At 37.8% G+C, this 24,783-nt stretch overlaps 1 protein-coding gene across 2 annotated transcripts in view; it reads right to left on the reverse strand.

The window, feature by feature from the left end:
- Positions 1–24,783, reverse strand: part of LOC100565556 (guanine nucleotide-binding protein G(q) subunit alpha) — a 125,706-nt gene that overhangs the window by 68,526 nt on the left and 32,397 nt on the right. For both annotated transcript variants that reach the window (XM_003216474.4, XM_008103274.3), the window contains exon 2: positions 15,444–15,628. In XM_003216474.4, coding sequence (XP_003216522.1) covers positions 15,444–15,628 — 185 coding nt within the window. The remainder of the gene's footprint in view (positions 1–15,443; positions 15,629–24,783) is intronic.

The following is a 24,783-nucleotide window of genomic DNA, read 5'->3' on the forward strand; positions in this document are numbered from 1 at the left end:
CCATTGTATGCTTGTTCCCAGAATCCTCAGAGACAAACTCTGGCTGTCCAGGAAGAGCAGCTTCATGGGAATCCTAGACCTCAACCCAGATTCATCTGATAGGTCCGGTGCAGGCACAATCACAGGCTGAACAGGACCAACCTCAGGCTCACCTGACAGCTCAGGTGCAGGCTGGGATACAACACACAGTACAATACGAAATTGACATAAATGAAGCAGCATGTATGATGACTATGGGACTAGGTGCTATGTTTTGACAGTTTTAATTGTATTTATATGTTTTGTTTTGTTTTAATTTTATTGTTTAATGTTTGCATTTATACTTTGTACTTGGTTCAATGCTATGGAATCATGTGGGCTGTAGTTTGGCATGGTCTCAAGTCTTCTTTGCCAAGGAATGTGGATGCCTCATCAAACTACAAATCCCAGGATGGCATAGCATTGAGCCCTGGCCATTACATTTAAGGCAATGTCCCTTCAGTTGCTCCTGAAGCAACTACCCCCTTTGATTTTGACACAAATGTAACGGGCATTCTAATTTTGGCAAGGCAATTTTGCCAAAAAAGGTGAACATTAGATTTGAGTAAATAGTGTATATCCATGCCTATATGGCTTACAATATATTCAATTAGCTGTAATAAAATGTTTCAGTGATTGTTTGCACTACATTAAAAGCCAGTGATGCTAGGAAGAAAGGTGTCTTGTCTTGGTTTTCTGTTTTTAAGTTCCTCCAAGCGTGTTGGATAACTTTTCAGTTTAAAACACTGTCTTTTTGTTTTCTCATAAAGAACAGAACTCATCTAGATTCTAAAAGACATTACATAAAAAGAGAACAAGAGCATGGGAAGGGGTAGCGGAAAGAAGACATTGACTCCTATCCAACTGCACATGCACAGCACCATTAAAATATCAGAAAATGTAGCCCTTGGTTGTTTGGTGAGAAAAGAGAGTGGAGAGGGCATCTAGAGCATGGTCAGAAGGCCAATTTGCTTCCCTTTTAACCCACCACAGGTGGCACTGGCACCACTGTAAGCAGCAACCGAAGGAGCACCAATCTTGCCCATATCCTTCCTCTCCCATTGCATACCTTTCTGGTGAAATACTGGTACTAGCATTAGCATTTGAGGACCTGCTGCTTCCTGACTCTTTGGGTCTTTCATAGACAGGCCAAGTGGAAGACTCAAGGGTTCACAAAATTGTACTTTATCTGGCAATCTAGGCAGCAAGCACAAGAAAATAAAGGAACTTAATTAACTCTGCTCCACTGATTTCTTTTGTTGCTGGAAGTAGTCAATGGGCCTTGACTGTCACAGTGACCATGGTTTGTGGGCAATGAAGGGGTGGGGGGACTCTGGGGAGGAGAACAGAGAGAGGCATGCAACCTATGGATTACAATTCACATCACAGAAGAAGATCATCTGATTGTTCATTCAGCTAAGGATGCACATGGCAAAGTCTCCTGCATACCAGCAACCTCTAGCTCAGTGGTTCTCAACCTGGGGTCCCCAGATGTTTTTGGCCTTCAACTTCCAGAAATCCTAACAGCTGGTAAACTGGCTAAGATTTCTGAGAGTTGTAGACCAAAAACATCTGGGGACCCCCTGGTTGAGAACCACTGCCTAGCTTCTTTGGCGGGAAGCTGTTATGTATCCTTCCACTAAAGCAAGGGTGGAAAACAGGCAACATTTTGAGTGTTCTTAGACTGCAGTGTTCTTCCCCACTGATCATGTTAACTAGCGGTGATGTAAATTGCAATTCAATATCATTTGACCAACTGTATGATCCTGCCTCACCACTAAAGAAATATAAACCAGCATTATGTCCCACACCTATCTGTCATTAGTCCACCAGAGAAATAATTCTACAAAAGGGTCTCAAGTATGTTGCTTACAAAGCCTAAAATATTTGCAGTACAGTAGAGTCTCGCTTATCCAATCTTCACTTATCCAACATTCTGTATTATCCAATGCAGTCTGGCTTTTAGTAGTCAATGTTTTTGTAGTCAATGTTTTCAATACAGTGTGATGTTTTGGTGCTAAATTTGAAAATACAGTAATTGCTACATAACATTACCGTGTACTGAACTGCTTTTTCTATCACTTCGTACCAATGCTTTTGACACGAAATAAATAAATAAATCACTTCGTTATAATTTGGTACTGAATTTGTAAAATCATAACGTAATTTGATATTTAACAGGCTTTTCCTTAATCCCTTCTTATTATCCAACATTTTCTCTTATCCAATGTTCTGCTGGCCCATTTATGTTGGATAAACAAGACTCTACTGTATTTCAAAATCACTAGAAAATAAAATGCCTAAATTAAGACAGTTCAATGTGTTGTTGAAGACAATTCAGCTTCAGAATCTGCATAGAAACGTATCAGTATCAGTAAAATATTCAAAATTCAAGCTTTGCACAGAGGTCATCACCTTAAGGTAGTATCTGCCCAAGGTTGCAAAGACACATAATCTATAACAGTGGTTCTCAACCTGTAGGTCACCAGGTGTTTTGCTCTACAACTCCCAGAAATCCCAGCCAGTTTACCAGTAGAAGGATTTCTGGGAGTTGAAGGCCAAAACAACTGGGGACGCACAGGTTGAGAACCATTGAGCCAGAGGTTGCTGATATGCAGGAGACTTTGCCATGTGCATCCTTAGCTGAATGAAAAATCAGATGATCTTCTTCTGTGATATTAAAAAAATAAGATATTAAAAAAATAATGATATTAACATTTACATAGCCTTTCACTGGAGCAAGAATTGACTACAAAAAACTGACACAAATAGATAGTTTTCGTTTTATGTCTTAGTTTCTATCTCCAAGTGCAACTTCCTAGTAGACAGGGAGTTTTTCTTCAATATAATTTATTCAGGATGAGCCATATCTATCCTTTTCTGACTCAGATGCCAATAGTTTCACACTCACTAATCACCACACCTTCCTTGTCAAAGTTCTTTATGTCTCAGGCCCATTTCACCTCAACCCAGCTTATGACTAAGACTGTAGCTCAAATCCAGAGTAAGTGTATGACTGCACACTCATGGATGGACATGTCCTCCTTCCTCAACACACATGTCTGGGTAAGCTTGCGTATCAATGAACTACTGTTCAGGTATGAACTTTAACAGAACTAACCAAAATGCTGAATTTCTTGTAAGAATAGAGGCTAGAACTTTGGATAGTTGCTTTAAAAATCACATTTAAAAAGCAAGTTATGAACAAGATTCTGTAGGCTTATTTTTAAGTTAAATCTGTCTGTAAGTTGGAACATATGCATTATATAAGTGTGACTTCATAAATATCTATAGCTATATCATCTATATAAAAACTTTAAATAGCATGGGGAAGGGTTAAAATCCCTGTGGAGTTTGTTTTGCTGTCTGTGCCCCTGTTCAAAAGATTTCACCTCAGTTTCTGTCCCTGTGATACAAGCTTCAGTGGAGACACGTTCCCCCTATGATAACTCTTTCAGAAGCAAATTTCCCTTCTGAGGGGTAGATTTCTCTCACTCCCTGTAGTCGCAACCCCGTTTACTACTATGAGTTATTTGTAAGTCGGATGTTTATAACTCAGGGACTCCCTGTATATTCATTGCCCCAATCAACTTACTGAAAAAGAACCAAAGGCATACAGTAATTTCACAGCGGACTGTTCTGCAGCCTCCTGTCTTTCATTTTACAGTGGTATAAATTACTCTTTCAGGGAATGTGTTCTGCTTTCCAAACTCCCAAGTTCTTTCTTGCAAACTTGGCAAATGTCTGTTACATGTGGAATCTAAATTTATATCCCACTGCCATATATTTATATTACATTTGACACTAAATGCCAGTGAGTTCTCCTAACTTGGCTGTCCTGTTTGACCTGAAAGCTAGAACAAGCTTGTCAGAAAAACTCATGAAGCTCAAGTTCTGTCAAACATACAAACATCATCGTTTGTAGAGATTCTTCTACCTTTTCTAGCAATAACTACTCACATGAACAAACAAAAAGTTATCCCAATGTCATGCACTGTTTAGAGGTCTATTTTGCGAAATGAGATAGAATTATATCCCTCAAAGCAGTCTTCAGAAAGAATTATATGGCCTCTTTCCCTACATCTCTAAGTCAGTACACAAAAATGCCAGGCTGGACACTGACAGCATTTCAGAGCCTTCTTGTTCAAGAATGTACATTCTGTTTGAAGACAGCTGCTCCTTAGGTTTCTTTTGTGTCTCATAAGTTCATATATTAAATTTTAATACACAAAAGATAATTTTGTGACATTATTCTCTAGAGATGCTACATTCATTCCAGCCTTCTCTGACTTATCATAGAAATCTTGGCAAGGTTTCTTAAGTGCGGTTTTGCCATTGCTTTTCTCTAAGGTTGAAAGTATGTGACTTGGCCAAGGTCACCCAGTGGATTTCCATGGCTGAGTGGGGATTTGAACTCCTGGTCTCCTGGAGTCCTTATCCAACACTCGAACCACTTAACATATATACATCCTTATGTATAAAATAGCTATTATATTAACATCATTTTCATGTTCTGAAATGAACCTCTCTAGATAAACCAGGAAGGTTTATCTAGAATCTTTGTTTTGCTTTTAGTCCATGAAGCATTTCCATGGCTTTAAGTCAATACTCAAGTTGAGGATCATAGAAAGTACAAATACACCTTTCTTCCCTCCACTCCCACCATCATTACCTTTATAGATTTCAGAATGTCAGCATGCTACTGAATTGCCAAGACTGATTTAATAATGATGATGATGATGATGATGATGATAATGATGATTATTATTTTATTTTATTTTTATACCCCACCCCATCTCCCCGAAGGGACTCTGGGCGGCTTATATGGGGCCAAGCCCAGGTCACAAACAATATAAAAACATAACAATAAAACAATCAATCAACAATAAAACAAGTCATGGGTCAAAACACAATAAATATACTATGATAAAATCCTGGGTCGGCTCTAAAAAAGAACTGGGCCAATAAAGTGCAAATAGTGTCAGATTCAATCAGGGTGAGGTAGATCCCAAAACTATTGTCCCGTTAAAGTGCTGGCAAAGGTATACACTATGGCCGGCTAAAGGAATAGGATACAATAAATGAGATAGGCAACAGGTCAATCTGTTACTATGGAGATCAGTAACCAAAGGTCTGTTGGAAAAGCCAAGTTTTCAGGCTCTTCCGAAACGTGAGGAGGGTAGGGGCCTGCCTGATCTCCCTGGGGAGAGAGTTCCAGAGCCGGGGGGCCACGATGGAGAAGGCCCTCTCCCTTGTCCTCACCAACCATGATTGCGAAGGTGGTGGGATCGAGAGTAATGCCTCCCCCAATGAGCGTAGAGACCGTGCAGGTTCATAGGGGGAAATGCGGTCACGAAGGTAGGTGCGTCCCAAACCGTTTAGGGTTTTGTAGGTGATCACCTGCACCTTGAATTGGGCTTTGAAAATAAACGGCAGCTCTCCTTTGGCCATAATTAATTAATATACTAAATAACATTTTTTTATCAGGAAACAAAAGGTTGCTGCTGATAAACAATTTAGTGTAGAACTGATGAAGACAAGAATTACATGGCTCCCAAAGGCTTTACAAGACCAATCAGTTGAAAGGAATAAGTCCATTATATAAAGAATCTAAATTCAGTAGATTCTTACTGAATAATCATTATATCATATATAAAAATATATTTAATTATTCAAAAAGCTGGTTTCAACTCAAACATCAAAGAGGTTTCACTAGATAGGACCAATTTGTACTATTATACATACACAGAGCACTCTATGAAATAAAATATATGACTTACAGCAGGGTATTCTTTTTGAATCTGGCATTTTCTTTACATCTAGGTAGTATAATTGGTACATTCCATGACAAAAACATCTAGACAAATATGAGTGATAGACTCATGTTGAATTGGACAATGTAAAAAAAATTACAAAGCTCAATAATTTTTCAACAATTACTTCCAAACAGAACAAAACTTACACAGGGATTGATGTCTCAAGTTCTCATTTTACTGAATGAGTCTGCATTTTAGACCAAAACTGGCTGCTCACTATTTACTTTAACATTCCCATAATCTCTCCTCTTTTTAAAAACATTAGCAAGTCTTTAAATCTGTGGCTGTATGCATTAACATATACAGCAGAGTCTCACTTATCCAAGCCTTAGGGTTATCCAAGCCATTTTTGTAGTCAATGTTTTCAATATATCGTGATATTTAGGTTCTAAATTCGTAAATACAGTAATTACAACATAACATTACTGCGTATTGAACTACTTTTTCTGTCAAATTTGTTGTATAACATGATGTTTTGGTGCTTAATTTGCAAAATCATAACCTAATTTGATGTTTAATAGGCTTTTCCTTAATCCCTCCTTATTATCCAAGATATTCGCTTATCCAAACTTCTGCCGGCCCGTTTAGCTTGGATAAGTGAAACTCTACTGTACTTTTTACTAATCATAGCTTGCTAAACTGCTGGTAAAATAGGAAACAGTTACCAAAAACACAAGCCAAAATTTGTGTGCCTGTTTTAAAGGAATTGTGACTATGCACTAATTAGATGGATAAATTCACCAAGGATCTTCAATCTGGTTGAACATGTTCTCTGTTCCTGCTGCTAAGACAACAAAGCAAGACATTTCGACATTAGAATACCAATGCAAAGAATGTTTCCGTAAAGGGAGTTACATGACTGCTTGACTAATACTAATCAATCTTTCCTCTATTATGTCAGGTGACATAAACTGCATTCTAACAACAACAACAACAACAACAACAACAACTCTGTTTTTTCTCTCCACACTGAGACTCAAAGCGGAACTCACTATTGATTAGACAAGATACAATTCATGTGAATACAGATCCGGTATCTTATGTTGTTTGGAACAGGCTAACAAAAATAAAGAAACAACAGAAATACCATTATTCAGACTTTATCTGTTGTTAAATGGGCAAGTCACTACACACTTTGCTGAATCACACAGTATCGTCAGTGTGCAAGTAAGTAAGACAGGAAGCTCTACAGGAAGACAGCAAAAGAGGATGTGTCTCTAAATTTGGCTACACAGAGACAAGGAACAAACCAGGCTACGCATATCCTATATATTTATTTCTGGGAAGAGAGTGGAGAAAAACAACTGCAGCAAAGCTAAGCTGTTTGCTTCCCAAATCCTTAAAATTATTTACTTACAAATCCCATAACAAGGAGAAGAAATGCACTTTTAAGCGAACTGCTTCGAAAGAATTAACATCGCAGTCACCTGATTACATTTTATACTATTTATGGAAAAATTAGCTATAACATCGCAGAGTTTTCCCCAGAAACAGAATGAAGCTGTTTCTAAGTATGTTTATCAGTTGTCAATTCTATCTATCTATCTATCTATCTATCTATCTATCTATCTATCTACCTACCTACCTACCTACCTACCTACCTATCTATCTATCTCTCTATACCTATCTCTCTATCTGAATGGACACTTTTTTTAAAGGATCAATTTTAGCCTTGTATTTAGTTCTTGTCCTCATCTATATACACTGAAATATTATACTACATCACCTACCATCAGTATGATTTTGCTGGCAACAAGACCACAAGCAGGATTTCACATAGCGCCCTCCCAATAATTACTTTCCACTGATGAGCATATGACACAGTCTTGTACCTAACAGGACAGTTTCAGATGGTTAAGAATGGTTTAGTTATATTATAATCTTGATTTGTTATTCATAACATTCACAAAATAATAAAAATAAGTGTGCATATATCTCTGTGTCCATCATAGCTTAATTTTCAGATATATTTGTTTATTTGGAAGTTTATTCTAAATATTGAGATTTATTTGCTACAAAATTCTCTGAAATGTTCTGATGCTACTGTACAGCACTTCAAACATGATTTCACTACCAAAAAGCGAATGCAAATCAACATGATGGTATCACTGCGCATAGGCATGGTTCTAATGCCTTCAGCAGAACTTCAATCTTCTTATGATCCACAGTACTATTTGGATAATAAGCAAATAATTTGTCAATTTGGCTGCCTGTATTTAGGGAATTAGAATGTGGCAACAGATAGAGAAATAGAAACACTGAGAGATACACGCCTGCCTAATGTTTATTAAGCATGGGGAAGAGAATTAAGACAATAGAAAGACTGAATGAACATGGGGAGGAATGAAGAAAAAGACCAGGGCTTTCTAACCATGGTGAGCATAGGGACCACCCAAGGACTTACACAAAAGAAAAACAGTTGAAAATGAGGGACAGAAGAGACGGCGCCAAAATATATTAAAACTCAAATATTGTTTGCTGCTTCTTACCAGCAGTCCTATGAATAATTCTGAAATTGCAAAGTCACCTAGGGCAGCCTGTTTTGAATGTCTGCAATCACTTCTTCCTCCTCCAATTTCACTCTAGATCACATATGTCAAACTCAAGTCCCGCAATCTAGTTCCAGCTCACCATGTCATTTTATGTGGCCTTCCAGGTGATGTTCTACAACTCCTGTATTCCTCATCATTAGACATCATGACTAGAGTTGATGAGGGTTGTGATAAAGTCTGGAAGACTGCAGTTTGTTCTGTTTAGTCGGGGCTTGAATTTAGATACAAGGCTTGTGGAAATGATGTCTAACTTTAAAATGTTCTTTAACCTTTCCCTAACCTTAGAGCCACGAGTGTGGTTGGGTTGCAATATGCATAGTCCACATGGTAGATAATCAAAAGTGATGAGAGTTGTCATTCAATAACATCTGGGAATTCAAACTGGGTAAACTATGTGAAAAAAATCTAGTTGTATCTTTGTATCCACAGATTCAGTGTATCCATGGACTCAACAGCCCTTTGAAGGCAATCATAACGCTGATGTAGTCCTCGATGAAAATGAGTTTAATATCCCTGTTCCAGACCATGTGAACCTAGTGAAATCTTTTCTCCGATCCATCTCAAAGCAATGTTTATAACCTGCTTAAGAGATATATCTAGAGATGGCAAAAGCTTGTAAATATTTTTTCTTCTGTAAGCTGAGATTTGGATTCAAACTTTTTAAGCATGTTTCTGTTCCATACTATCACTGTCAAAATCTCTGGAAGCTAATATGATAAACTAGAACTAGTGTTCAAGTGAAAGAGCAATCCACAATACAGTCATTAATACTGAACCAGTGTTTTATTTACATTCAGTTTATAGAACACCTTGATACTTAGATCAGAACTAGTTAATGAAAATATTAATTTAACTATGTTTAAATAATAGCATCTCAATTAATTAAATATTTTCATTCCAACCATGTGTAAGGAATAATCTGTATTTGTGTTTAAATACAGAATCCATTTTTTCTTGTGGAATAAGAGGAAATAAACATGCATGCACATTTGCTCAACCATGCTCAACATGGTAAAGTCTGGCATAAGCAGACATGAGGTCATGAGTATTTCTGGCATCTTAACATCCACTGACACTACAAGTGACTCATCTCTTCTTTCTTCATAGTGCTCTCCACTTGTACTTTAAAAAGGTGGGATATCATGCAGAAAATTTCCTTCCGGTGCACAAATTCAACTTTTCCTTAAGTAAAAGGCTTTATTTAAAAACCAGCACAAGAAAATTGTGAAACCAACTGTTTCAGCACAACTGGGTAAAGTCTGAGAAACTTCAAAATGAGCCCTGCAGGTATGAAAAGCTGTTAAAAGACCTAATTTAGTATTCCACAAACTCCTGTTCAAGTGATCCTTGAAGGAATCTTGCATAATTTCTGCTACCGTATTTCTCCAAGTACAAATGCCTATGTTGAGCCAGGAACTAAGTGCAGAAAAGAAGTAAAATGAAAATTAATATATTTCACATTGATGGAACCCAATGGGCATTTGAAGGGGAATTTTTATAGGTAGAAAAGACTGCAAATCACATCTGTTTCCAAACTATGACGCTTATCTCCAGACAAAATATATACTAGTTTGAAATGCAGTTATGGGTATTTCAAAATGATGAACCCAATTTCAAAGCAGGAAATTTTACAATGGCAACATATTACAATTACACCAAAAGTTACCAATGGTTTAATGACTTGTCAAGTTTTACTAACTATTTTGAGCCAGAAACAAATCTAAAAAATAACATCAGAATTGGGAGAATATCTCATTCGGTCTAATGTTGCAGGGTCACAACTTGCGAATGTCCGAGGCTAGTAGCTGTTTGTGCACTGGGAGAGACATATAGCAGTAATGCTTTGAAATTATTTCAAGTGGTAAGAGTTTCATTCATGGACAATTCATATTTGCAGAGACAAAGCGATTTCAAATCAGGTCAACCCTTTTGAAACACCCTGTATATTCATTGAAAGAAGCATCTCTGATACCTAAAACCTTTATCCAGGAATCTTGTAAAAAGTATGAGAAGTAAGGGATAGCCATGTTTGCCATACTGTGAAATAAAACAAAATGAAAAACCTACAAAAAAGCAATACCTTTATTGGTCAACTAAAATGTATAAAACACACAATGCAAGCTTTTGAAGCTCCTTCATCAAGCAAAAGATGTTTTAAGAAGTCATACAGGCCTCTGAAAATGCCACTTTTGGCTAAGTGGAGACCAATGTTGCTAATGCAGTGGTTCTCAACGTGTAAGTCCCCAGGTGTTTTGGCCTTCAACTCCCAGAAATCCCAGCCAGTTTACCAGCTGTTAGGATTTCTGGGAGCTGAAGGCCAAAACATCTGGGGACCCACAGATTGAGAACCATTACGCTAATGGGAATTCAAATTTTATTGTCCTCTGTCTCACTCCCCACATTGTCAAGGGGAAGAGGCCTCTGCCTGCACCAATATGCCTCCAAACCAACTGAACAACATCTGATAGAAAAATGTGGGTTAATTTGGCATTTTGAACTGTTTCAGAAGCTTTCCTAAATTCATATTTTGCTATTCTCAGTTATTTTGTTGTGGTTCTGCAGTATACTTCACTGATAATTTTTGTAGAAAGTAACAAAACTAAAAAAGTAAATAAAAAGGTCTAGAGTCAATGAATACATTCCTGCTTTTATTAGTAAAGTTCAATTATCCAATTAAAACTGTGTCATAATGTTTAAGGCTGTCTTAGACCTATCAGCACCATAGCTCATCCAGGCAGAAATATGAAATACATAGCTATACAATCGAAAAAAAACAAGTGTTTCACTAAAAATAGATGGTTATTCCATCATGGATAATATTTCTTGATATAAGAATCTAATTGACCAGAGAGTGATTTTCTAATCTAAGCTGTTCAGTGAATTAGTTTAATATTTAGAATTAGTATTGTGAATATTTTAGAAAAAAATTAAAATGACCTCATTTATGTAATTATGTAGTACTGATAAGCTGGGATAGATAAGTAGTTTTAATTTAATTTAGATCTTTTTATCACCCAACACATATTTAGCAAAAGTATACTTCTTTATACATATAGGTCTAGATTCTGATCTATAGGATCATACTAGTTCTTACTACCTTGCTTCAAGGTAGTCATTCTGCAGGAAGGGAAGTTCCAAGTTTAGAACATCTTTCAGAAGCTAACATCTGGTTCACATTAAGTTGTATAATTTCAGGTCATTTTGAAAACATAGGAAAAGATGTGGTTTTTCTTCCTACCCCGAGGAAAAAAACTAATTGTGGCAAAACCTGAAATGCCTATACATGCAACAAGTACTTTCAAGTCAAGCCTACATTTTGTTTACTTGAGCCACCGAGCTATGTAAAATGTTTCATTCAGAATCTAGCAGGTAACTGAGTAAGTATGTGCAATTTGGCGCTTTTTTTGTTGTTGAAAATTTAAGATAAAATCTGAATATAAATGCATTAGATAAATAAATAAAACCTAAAAATATAAGTGTCATACATCTTGATATAACCGTATGGGGCGTGAGCATTATGGTACCATTCTAGACAGTAGGGTTCGATTCCTTACTCGTCCATGGAAACTCACTGGGTGACCTTAGGTGAGTCACACATTCACAACCCCAGAAAACCCCATGAAAGGTTTGCCTTAGAGCCACCATAGGTTGGAAATAATTAGAAGGCATACAATAACGAGTAAGCTCTTGATATAAATCCGTGGTTCTCAACCTGGGGTTCCCAGATGTTTTTGGCCTACAACTCCCAGAAATCCCTGCCAATTTACCAGCTGTTAAGATTTCTGGGAGTTGAAGGCCAAAAGCATTTGGGGAACCCAGGTTGAGAACCATTGATATAAAGTTTTACTCAACACCTACAATGTTGAACTCTTCAACAGTGTATTATCCTCACAGGTGATGAAGGTTCTCCAATATACTCCCATAATAAAAGATGGAAGCACCTGCTAGATGTAGAAACTCACCTTACATTTGAATGTTTTCTATGTCCACACTATGTACAGTAGTTAACACTCTTTAATGGTGTAGACCAGTGGTTGTCAACCTGTGGGTCCCCAGATGTTTTGGTCCTCAACTTTCAAAAATCATAACAGCTGGTAAACTGACTGGGATTTCTGGGAGTTGTAGGCCAAAACACCTGGGGACCTACAGGTTGAGAACCACTGATGCAGATTTTCTTACAGACAGATCTAAATACTATACAGTTCCTGGCATTTTAAATGAATAAAACGTTGTTTTAAAGTATTTTATTCATTTCAAATGAGAAAAAAATGTTGTATTTCCTCATATAATAGTCACACCCCCATTTTGGGGGTGGCAAAATTGGTATTTTGCTGTTCATTTTATAATAGTCACATCCTTTATTCACTCACCCCTGTGTCTACCTACTTGGAGTGAAGGGGCTTCCTTCAGCTGACAGCCAAAAGAAGCCCCATAGCTGGACATTTTTCACTTCGTAGTAGTTGCCGCTACGCAATAGTCATAACCTCCCCCCTTTTCAGCCCAAAAAATGGGGGAAGTGAGAGTACTACGCAGTGAAATATGATATTTGCTCCTAGGATTTCTCCTAATTTATCCTTGAATTAAGAAAAAATAGAGGAAAGTTTTTCCTTTTTATTTTTTTACCCCAGCTTCACTTCTCCACATATCTACTTCACACATCCTCAGATAGGGGAAGTATAAAGTATAAATGAGTATAAAGCAGGAATGGGTAAAATTCATCCCTCCAAGTGTTTTAGACTACAACTCTTAAAAATACTAGCCAGCTTACCAGCTGTTAGTAATTGTGGGAGTTGAAATCCAAAACATTTCAGGGCTGAAGTTTGCCCATGCATTTAAGCCAGCTTATGGTTACACTTTCTGTGAACCAAGGCCTCGGAGCTAGTGCTGTAAAAACATACCACTGATTCATTGCCACCTTGCGAATGACTGAGGCAAGAGACAGTTTGTATGCTGGGCAAGGTAACTAGCACTGATCATTTGAAACTCTATATCCCACCCTTTCAAGGAGTAAAAGTTTCCTCCTTAGACAGGTTTATGGCTGCAGAGATAGAATGATTTCAAATCCAGCCCATCTGATATTTCAGTTTAGATGTATTATTATTATCATTATCATCATCATCATCATCATTATAATTAAACTGATTTTGGTGTGGCAGTCATGTGCATGCCAGTTGAGTTACTCCCTGTGACACCTTCAACCTACACTGCAGCACGCATACTACAAAATACTTTTATTACAAAATGCTTCAAATTTCCCTTTTCACATAATACGCTTTTTCACATAAATGGCACAGCACAAAGCAACAGATGCCAGATGAAATGTTCAAGTGAGCTCCATATGAAAGGCTCTGAAACTCCCTACTGAGGATGTCTAGACTGGTCTGTAGTCTCTTTGCCATCAAATAGAGACTTTTTTCCTTTTATAGGCCTTCGGCAAAAGAACTCACTTGCTGTGAAAGAGGCTTTTAACTGCATGAATGGTGCATTTCTTCTTTTACCGGTATGCATTTAAGTTGTGTTTTAATTGTTACACTTTTGATTCATGTTTTAATTGTATTTGCATTCATTTGTATGTGTAATCGTATTTGTCTTGCAAGCCACCTTGAGTCTCATTTTCCTGGAAAGTGCCTTCCATTGGGAAATACACTAAATGTAATCCGTTGGTTAATCCACTGTTTCCCTTACTTAACAATATCAAACCAACATAATGCCAAACTGAACTATACATTTAACACCCACACAGATTGTAACCTATGCTCTGGCTTTCATCCAAATACAAATGGGAACACCAACTCAGTAGTATATGATATCTTAAGTATCTGTTACAATTGTTTCCAGCTGATAAATATCTCTTCAGGGTTTTTTTTTTTGTCCTACTCAGTTTCGGCAGCTATCTAAACATTGCTACAGTACAGTCCTTTGACCAAAAAACATAATAAGAGAACCACATAACGAAAGCTTTGAGTAAATAAAAAATCTGGAAATCCTTAAAAGGACATCACAGCACCAAAGGGTGTACAATCATACACAATCATATACAAAAATAGGTAACAATAACATCTATTAATTGCCCCGAAATTCCATTTTTGAAGTGTGCAATTTTTGTGAGCCACACAATAGACACTTAATTTATAGGTCTCTGTCACCAAAATAATGGAATATGAGTATAACTTAGATGGCTCTAATGCAGTGGTTCTCTACCTGTGGGTTCCCAGATGTTTTGGCCTTCAACTCCCAGAAATCTTAACAGCTGGTAAACTGGCTGCGATTTCTGGGAATTGTAGGCCAAAACATCTGTGGACCCATAGGTTGAGAACCACTGCTCTAATGAGATATTTTCTTGCTTCATTTTCCAATGAAACGAGACATTCCAAATATATGAATATATACTTGTTTTTTTAAAAGCTTTTGCAGAAGACATTTTGAAAATGGGGAAACTGAAAAAAAATAGATGCATACAGATGTGCATCTAAAGAAGTGGTTCTCAACCTGTGGGTCCCCAGGTGTTTTGGCCTACAACTCCCAGAAATCCCAGCCAGTTTACCCGCTGTTAGGATTTGTGGGAGTTGAAGGCCAAAACATCTGGGGACCCACAGGTTGAGAACCACTGATCTAAGGTATTAAGTCTGTCTCTGTGCTATACCAGATTAGATTGCACATGGGAGCTTAATGGGTGAATGTATTTCCATGCAAGAAGATGCTTTCATAGAGAAAACTAGGAAGTCCGACAGAAATTAGACTAGCACCTTTGCTCATATTTCTACCAGCAGTTCAGTCCAGACACGTTTGCTAACTATAGCAGTAAGAAGACCAGTTTCACTACAATATTTAAACTGCCCTGGATGTCTGCTATAGCAACCTTTCCATCACATTCTGAACCAGATGGAAGAATATTAAGAACTACTACTATATGTTCTTATCCCCACACCCCCACCCTGCTCAGTCCATAAAAAATAAAGTTGGGTTAAGCAGATTAATGGATTCAAAGCCATCTCAGGCAACAGCTAGAACTATAGCTGGAAATAGTTCATCTGCATATTTAAAACATAATGCTTACCTTATTATGTTCATAGTTGTATGGGATTCTGAGTGTATCCATGGCTCTGATCATTGACTGCATTGCTGTGAATATATTCTGATACACAAGCTTGGTGAAACCTCTTTTGTCTTCATCAGAGTATCCTGAACCATGAATGATTCTCATCTGTTTGATGAATGTGCTTTTGCCACTTTCTCCTGTGCCTGTAAAACAATCAAAGTGAGATCATTAGCCTACCATATTTACAGAAAATAAACAAGTTGCATAGGGTTTCCTATCTAGTTTAAGATTTTTTTCAGTTGTAATGGGCTGATATATTAATTTCCTGTCACTATTGGCATTACTGAATCTCTTCCACATCAATGCTACTTAAAGTTTTATATCAAGACAAATGCATCTATATTCTAGAATTTAGGTAAGTTCTTACACTAAATATTCAAACAATCAGTTATATCTTTACAGTTATATTACAGTCATATGAGGTGTAAGAAAAAAATCCACTAGCTTCAGATTACCAAACAGTCTAGAAAACATTTTGCTCTTTAAAAAACTTGTCAAGTTTCAAATTTACTAATTTGAAATGTTTAAACTACTAAGAAAAAACTGTATTTGTGACAAATTACTTCATCTTTATAACAAAGAAAAACATGTACAACAGCACATTACATCGGGGAAGAGATGCAAAGTTCTAATTTTGTATGTTGATGAACAAGCTAAGGAATCAGATAGGATGAAATACTTGCATTTACACACCTGGCATCTAGACTTTCAAACTGGATTCAATAATTTCAAAATAAATAATTCAAATAATCAATTGAAACAGAAAAGCAAAAAGCATAGCATGTAAAATAGAGCTAAATACAAAAAAAGTATGTAGATAAATGAAATCGTCTTAGCCAAGCACTTAAAATTTGCCACTTTTAACAAAGGATGGAATGAATGACTATTCCAAAACTTTGGAGATGGGGGAAAAGGAAGGACCTTAGCAAGTCTCAGGAAGTCCAGCAAAAAGAAGCCTCCAGAAGCACATTTTTCATTCTACTAAGTCTATGAACAGACCTGAAGATTTGCCCTTTTTACAAAACTGGGGGGATGACAGAGGGGTCAGCTAAGGATAACTGCTGTCTATGTTCTGACAGCCAGAGCACACCATAACAACATCATCCTTCAACACCTCCGGAGAATGCCTGCATCATCTTATACCAACAATGAGAACAGTGCCAGCAATACTCCCTACTTTCCTTCACAAATGCAGTGGCCAGGCAAAGGGTGGAGGGCAGCCAAGATAAGTACCACAGTCATATTAGGCTGCAGCCTATCAAAGATTGCTCTGACATAGCTGGCAGGAGTGATTCGTGCTGAAGGGCAATAAAAAATGATATTGTTTTGAATGAGGTATCTGGATACAGTCTAGAAGTACAATCCCCAATATACCAAAATTAAATTAACTTCAGCCTCTGTCATTCTCTTCTTGTCAAAGAACTCAGACATATATTTACTTAAAAAGAAAAAGAAATCTGAGGATCCAGCCCAGTTGCAAATAGGCTCCAAGTAGCTAGAATGTAAGTAAAATTCAACCAATTTGGCAATGTGTCTTTATACTTTTTGTCTTCTCTCCATACTTTCATTACTCTCCATACTTTTCCTCTTTAAATATCAAAAAGATGAAATAAAATGTTCATTTTTCACTTTAATATCCATCCTCACATATTTACAAATATACACAGTAAAATGGGAAAGATTTATTTATTGGTTGGATTACATAGGAGAGCCGGTGTTCTTCCAGCACTGCAAATTTGATAAGCCTGGTCCTCAGGTGCACCATCTGAGATCAGATTCAAGCATCCGCATAAAACGTTTTACTGCTCTTACTTTTAAGAAACTTGGCATTGGCCACAAAGGGGCATAATAACTCCATGTGACTGAAGGCTTAACATTTTAATTAAAACCAATTCATTCACTTTGGGTGCACACGCTTCGGGATCCCTTAGAATGCAAGCCAAATTTTGAGTGTCAGGGTCTTGGAGTCAAAACTGACACAAAAAACACATAACCTGCTATTATTGATTTATGTACTTATTTTATGAAATCACATTCCTGTTTTTAGGTTAGCGTCATCAATATTATCCCTCACACAACCAATATTTCATGTCTCAAGAAGCTTACTATGTGTCAACAATCCCTTCCCTGTATCACCTAAGATTTCTTACCATCTACATTTTAGAAAGTATATATTAATTCTATCACTGCATAATAAGCCTGAAGCAGGCATACAATATAGTGGTTCTGATTTTATAGCTACTACTAACTTTAATAGGAAAGTGAAGTAAATATTTAGTGTTGCTGAGGAAGAGCTAGAGTGAGAGCGATAGAAATATTAAACTTAGAGAAAGGGGGGAAGAGAAATGGAGGAGGAAACAGAAAATATTTCTTTCACCAACATCTGATTTTTCAGCATATCCTAGGATTTGACAGCTTTCTTAATTATATTGATGGCAGGTCTAAAACTGCCATCTCTCTTCACAGGGAATGAGAAACTATAATTCAGTTTTTGTACCACTAACACATTCTGATTTTCACACACACACACACACACACATTAATTCTATTCCGTGAAGAGATAAGTGAAAAATCCAGACTTTACCTAGTTACAGATGAACACAGGATGCAACTAGAACATATCCAAAAGAGCAAAGAAGAGGGGTACAGTATGAAAATGGCACAAAGACTTGTATCATTCAATTTTGGTTTCAGAAAATAACAAGTTGATCCTCATATGTCTCCTCCACTGAAATGTTCTAATTCAGAGCTCCAGCAATCCTGAAATACACCCCTTCTGTGGCTTTTCAGCCTTTTGAAAGATAGGAAAGAAAGTTGAGGAGGCAGTGGGAGGAAGCTCATCCTGTTAACAGCAATGTTGAACGAATGTCATGTTCTCCCTGGATGGATCACAGCTCCCAGCATACCTTGCCACTGGCAATGCTGTATAGGACTGATGGCAGCTGTGGTCCAACAATATCTGGAAAGCTACGTTTTCCTCATTCCTGCAATAGAGTAATCTGTTTTGGAGCTGTATATCTTCTAAATCAATGGACTGTAGGGATTTTGAGTCATTGTTGTGGAGAGAAGAAAATGAAAGGGGTATCTTGTTCAGTTCCTTTCTCCTTTTAAGTTCCAATATAGTAAAGAAATGTTTAAAAGCTTACGGAAACCCCATCAGAAGTTTTTCAGTGATAAGGAAAGCTATTTTTCCCTCTTTCCTGTGCCTTTATTCTTACTTCTTTAAGTGTTACCAAAATAACTTGTGATCAAAGTAGATCAGAGGAGTTCACCATACCCCACCATTTTGAAATAAAGAACTCTCTGCACCAAGATGATAGATTACTCCTGTCTACATATTATGTCCTAATTTCTATGAAACACAAAGTACATTTATCAGATTTGTACAGTCTGTCAAACAGATTCCTATCCATGAAATCAAAATTAAAATTCTCACAGAAAACAAGAGGGGGCTCCAGGATTTTAGCATGGCAAGCACTGCAGTAAAAAAAAAGAGTTGGATACTGTTAGCCCTCCACATTTCCTAGGAATTTTTAGGTCCTCCAGCATAGGGGTCCCTAAACTGCGGCCCACGGGCCACAGGTGGCCCATCGGAGCCATTTATCTGCCCCTTGCATACACATTTCTCTCCTCCCTTGCCCCACACGCACCTTTTCCACCGCCGCCGCAGAGGAAAGCACACATAGGGCGAGAAAAAGGCGTGCACCTTTCCTCCCTCGTCCCGTAGGCAGCTTTCCCGCCGCCACCACCAAAGAAGGCAGCAGGATAGGTGAGCACCAGGCGAGGGAGGAGAAAAATGTGCAGGCCTTTTCCTCGCCCCACACACAGCTTTCCCACCATTGCCGTCGAGGAAAAAGGACTGCGCATTTCCTTCCTTGCCCTGTGGGCAGCTTTCCCGCCGCCACCACCGAGGAAGGCAGCAGGAAAGGTGCGTGCCGGGCGAGGGAGGAGAGGAAGACGCACGCCTTTTCCTCGCCCCCACATGCACCTTTCTCGCTGTTGCCGAGGAGACAAGCAGGGAGTCCGCATGTGCCTCTCTCCCTCCTCAGTCATTCCAATGTGAATGACTGAAAGAATACTCTGCAGCCCTGTTGTGGATTCTTTTTTCTTGAAAGCTAGCAATCTCTTCCAACCGTGATTATTACAGTATTATTATTTTTGTTGTTGTTTGTTGTTGTTGTTGGTCAGGGGTGCTTTATGTTTTGGTGCACAAAGGCAGAAGGCGGTTGGACTAGATAGCCGAAGGAGTCTCTTCCAACCATGTTTATTATGGTGGTGGTATTATTATTATTATTGGATGGCTATCTGTCAGGGGTGCTTTGATTATGGTGTGGTGCACAAAAGCAGAAGGGGGTTGGAGTAGATGGCCCAAGGGATCTCTTTCAAGCCTCTTTATTATTTTTATGATGATAATGATTATTATTATTAACATTGAGGCTGTATTTGTTCCCTTTTTGTTTGTTTTTTACTTCAAAATAAGATACGTCCAGTGTGCATAGGAATTTGTTCATTTAAAAAAAAAAACCCTATAATCCGGCCCTCCAATGGCCTGAGAGACTGTGAACTGGCCCCCTGTTTTAAAAGTTTGGGGACCCCTGCTCCAGCATGTTTCTATGGTCAACGTCTGCTGGAAGTTGACTATGGAATTGTGTGAGGAGCTATAGAAAAGTGTTTTCTCTAGGAACATCTAGGCCCTCCAGGACAATTGTATGGCCAACTCTTCGTGGAGTCACACTTGAGGACCTAGAGACTCCTAGGGAGAACATATTGATCAAGTTCACACATAATGAAATCTGCAAAAGTGAAATCCACAAATGTGGAGGCCGACTATAGAGTGTTTTCAATGCAGACAATGAAATGAGCTATTTGGCCTTGATGAGTCTATGTTGTCACCCTCAATATTGTCATCAATGTGAGTGCCAGAAGATTACAAGTTCCTTGTCAAGATGTTTGTAGGTTTTCCCCTAAAAAACTTCTTGTTTCACATTTAGAAATGTCTATACTTCTGCAGGAGCCCCGGTGGCAAAGTCTGTTAAAGCACTGAGCTGCTGAACTTGCAGACTTAAAGGTCGCAGGTTAAAATCCCGGGAGTAGAGAGAGCGCCCGCTGTCAGCTCCAGCTTCTGCCAACCTAGCAGTTCGAAAACATGCGAATGTGAGTAGATCAACAGGTACCGCTCCGGCGGGAAGGTAACGGCGCTCCATGCAGTCATGCCGGCCACATGACCTTGGAGGTGTCTATGGACAACGCTGGCTCTTCGGCTTAGAAATGGAGATGAGCACCAACCCCCAGAGTCAGACATGACTGGACTTAACGTCAGGGGAAAGTTTTACCTTTACCTATACTTCTGCATATTTTTGAAGTCCCTCACCATAAAGCAACTACACTAATTGTAAAATGGTCCTGTTTGGTTTCCATTGTTACAGAAGTAATTACTGTTCCGAAAGCTAGGCCAATGGATTCTTTGTCTGTTACCAATAAAGTCATCCTAAAGTCTTTTGTGTGCCTGCATATATTTATAGCCAACACACATTCCTAAACCAGTTTTGATGTAATGTATTTTCAGTGAGAAACAACATCTTCAAAATAGAAACCTAACACAATTATTGATAATTTACAATTGTGCATAGCAACCTGAAATGTATATTCAGAAGCAGGTTTCGTAGAATTCAATGGAATCTGTTACTAAATACAGTAGAGTCTCACTTATCCAACATAAACGGGCCAGCAGAACGTTGGATAAGTGAATATGTTGGATAATAAGGAGAGATTAAGGAGAAGCCTATTAAACATCAAATTAGGTTATGATTTTACAAATTAAGCACCAAAACATCATGTTATACAACAAATCTGGCAGAAAACGTAGTTCAATACGCAGTAATACTACGTAGTAATTACTGTATTTACGAATTTCGCACCAAAATATCATGATATATTGAAAACATTGACTACAAAAATGTGTTGGATAATCCAGAACGTTGGATAAGCGAGTGTTGGATAAGTGAGACTCTACTGTAGGTACATACCTATTAGAATCATAGAACATTTAGGAATGCAAATTTGTTTGTTTTTTTTAAAGGATGGCATGGGCTGGTTCTATGCTGTAGAAATAATGTAGTATGATACCTCTTAACTGTCTTGGTCCAATGCTATGGGATCTCTGCCAAATATTTTGGTGAGCACCAACACTATTTGGCCAAGAAAACGAACGACTGCAAAACAGAAGCTCCCGTGATTCCATAGCATTGATTCATGACACTTAAAGTGGTGACAAACAGAATTAATTTTAAAGTGTAGAAGATGCACCCATGGGTTAATGGAATATGCTTCAATATCAGCATAAGGATGAGGAGCTCTGGTGCACTTTAAAAATTAGGAAGACAGAGAAGAAAGACACAAAGTGGCGGATATCAATCAGTTTTCTGGGAGGCACTTCAGTTAAACACATTCTTTGTTTGTTTGCCAATCTCGTGTATAACTGTGAGAAGCCCCCGGTGATTTATCCAATGCTCTCCTTGTAAGCTCTGCACACAGATACTGCTCTTACAAGATACATTGTCTAATGTCACTTTTCAAGCCCTCATTAATGATCTAACAGGGACAAGAACATGGGGAGACAACTGTGCAATTAAACCAAATACATTTAACCATTTATGCAACTAACAATATCACAAACAGAAAGACAAAAGCCTTAGTTGCTGCTATGATTTAGTAAGTACAGTTAATATAGAATAATTTAATACTCCAACAGAGGCCAGATTGTCAGAACTGGCCATTTAATTCTTCTGTCTTATCATCCAAAATCAAGACACCGACCACTGAAACTAGGGCTGAAATTCTATACACAAATTCCTGTGAGAAGATCCCACTGAATTTTACAATATTTACTTCTGAGTAAACACATGCACACTGTCAGAAAACCATACAAAATGTATGTGCTGCTTTTTAAAAAACCTGTAGAGTTGATTTAATAATAACACATCCCAATAAATTTACTGCAGCATTTATATCACATTAGGCATATTTCTAAACCTTTCCTACATTAAACAACAAATGCTTAGAATGCCCTCTCTATTATGACTGCAGGATTTCTTCAAGATCTCTTCTGCAGTACTTTGGGCCAAAGTTCAACAACAGGAGTGTTGGTTCAAAGATTTCTAACTGAATTTAAACCCAATATAGATGAATGATCGGAAAGATAGTGAAGTTACTCCTTAATTGGATCCCTTCAAGATTCTTATTAAAGTTGCTAAGTACGAACTGCACATTACAAATGCAGCTTTGGATAAGACTGTAATGTACCTTCACCTGATAAGTGTATGGCAGATGACTTATGTTGCATAGTTAGCACTGGATCTGTGTACATTTTGCACTGGTTTTGTATTTCCAAGTGCATTTTTAAAACATATGAAAAAGTATTTAAAAATAATATTCATCATCATCATATAAATTCCAAGTGTCGCACATCATAAACATATTATCCGAAAATACACATAGAAACACATGCAACATAGATAGAACTTCCAAAGCTTTATCAATAAAATTCATGAAGCTAAATAATATCTTGGAATAATTAATGTTTTCATGTAAATGATAGCAAAGCTGGTGCTAGGCAAACCTTTTTTAGGTAAAACATATCAGGAGTTTAGACTGGTTGGCCCATATAGTATCTTCTCAACTCTATGATTACGGGTACGTACATGGAGAAAAATCTTGCCAGATCACCATTGAATGGACAGAAGACCAACTACAACTTGTCTAAATCTCTTTGAATATTTTGGAAATTCAGACGAGAATACATTAAAAAGTAATGCTAAGTATGAAGGGCGTATTAGCACTACTTTATCAGCATATGCATATGGTAAGATCTATATATATAACTTATTCAATCGGAGAAGAGGGCTGCCATTCCAAACCAATTGAAAAAATATCTCTTCTACAGCCAACATCCCCAATAGATTGAAAAATCTGGCTTGCTATGGCAAAGGAAAGTTAATGGTAGTAATCATGTTAAACTTTACACACCTCAAATAGTGGAATATCATTAGAAAATTCTCGAGTCTCATAACAGCAAATGAACCAGTGCTCAACCAGAAAATAAGTTCACCTTTCTTAGGAACCCCACAGCACACAAAAAGCCATTCTAAAGATATAAACAAAGTAATCCAGTGCATGGAAAAGACTACTATTCTGCAGAAATCTAGAAATGTCAGTGCCTACACCACATCTTTTGTGGCTCTTTCACAAAGACTGATAATGAGATTTTGGTAAATATGGATATACAACACTACTTCCAATATAAATTCCAAGTATGGACAAAGCATCCTTATCTCATCTGAATGAGAATGCAAAGAAGGCTGGTCTGAGCAAAGAGCACTTGCTCTTCGTGCAAGTATGACAGCTATAAAGAATGCAGTCTTCCACAACAGTAGTTGCATATCACAAGATGCTAATGGCTCTAACAGTTTCCCCATTATCATTGAGAGGACAAAAGTAAGTCTTCAGGCAGAAACTTGTATGTCACTGAAGAAGGATGCCGGTTTTGAAAATATTTTAAGACTCTTTATCATGATATTCTTTGATATCCTTTTTAAACCCTTGTGCCGTCTGGACTGCTGACTTGAAGATTGTGTTGCTGACCTGAAAGTTGCTGGTTGAAATCTGGGTGAGCTTCCATCTGTCAGCTCCAGCTTACAGGGACATGAGAGAAGCCTCCCATCAGGATGGTAACACATCCAGGCATCCCCTGGGCAATGCCCCTGTAGATGGCCAATTCTCTCACACCAGAAGCAACTTGCTTCTGACACGATTAAAAAAAAAACTCAAGGAAAGGAAAAATAGTAGATCAAGAATGGAGGAAAAAATCTGTGGGACACCCTATTATGGGTAGAAATGTTCAAGAACCATTTCCACTTTGCAGTGTAAGACCTTCTATCTTACGACCTTTTGACCAGTCTGCACCTCTTTCATCCAGAATAGGATGGTATAAGTAGGGAAATTGTCATATCATCTGGGACACATCTGGATTTCTCATCCTGCCATTGGCTTGTGTGAGAGACTGAAATTGTGTTGTCTGATAGTACCTGAACCACTCTCCCTGTAATAATGGCCTCAAATGCTCTTGCCTTCATTACTGCCAGTATCTCAGGGAAAATGAAGTACAGTAGAGTCTCACTTATCCAAGCTAAACGGGCCGGCAGAACCTTGGATAAGCGAATATCTTGGATAATAAAGAGGGATTAAGGAAAAGTCTATTAAACATCAAATTAAATTATGATTTTACAAATTAAGCACCAAA

The sequence above is a fragment of the Anolis carolinensis genome, chromosome 2 (assembly GCF_035594765.1).
Source record: "Anolis carolinensis isolate JA03-04 chromosome 2, rAnoCar3.1.pri, whole genome shotgun sequence".
Lineage (NCBI taxonomy): Eukaryota > Metazoa > Chordata > Lepidosauria > Squamata > Dactyloidae > Anolis > Anolis carolinensis.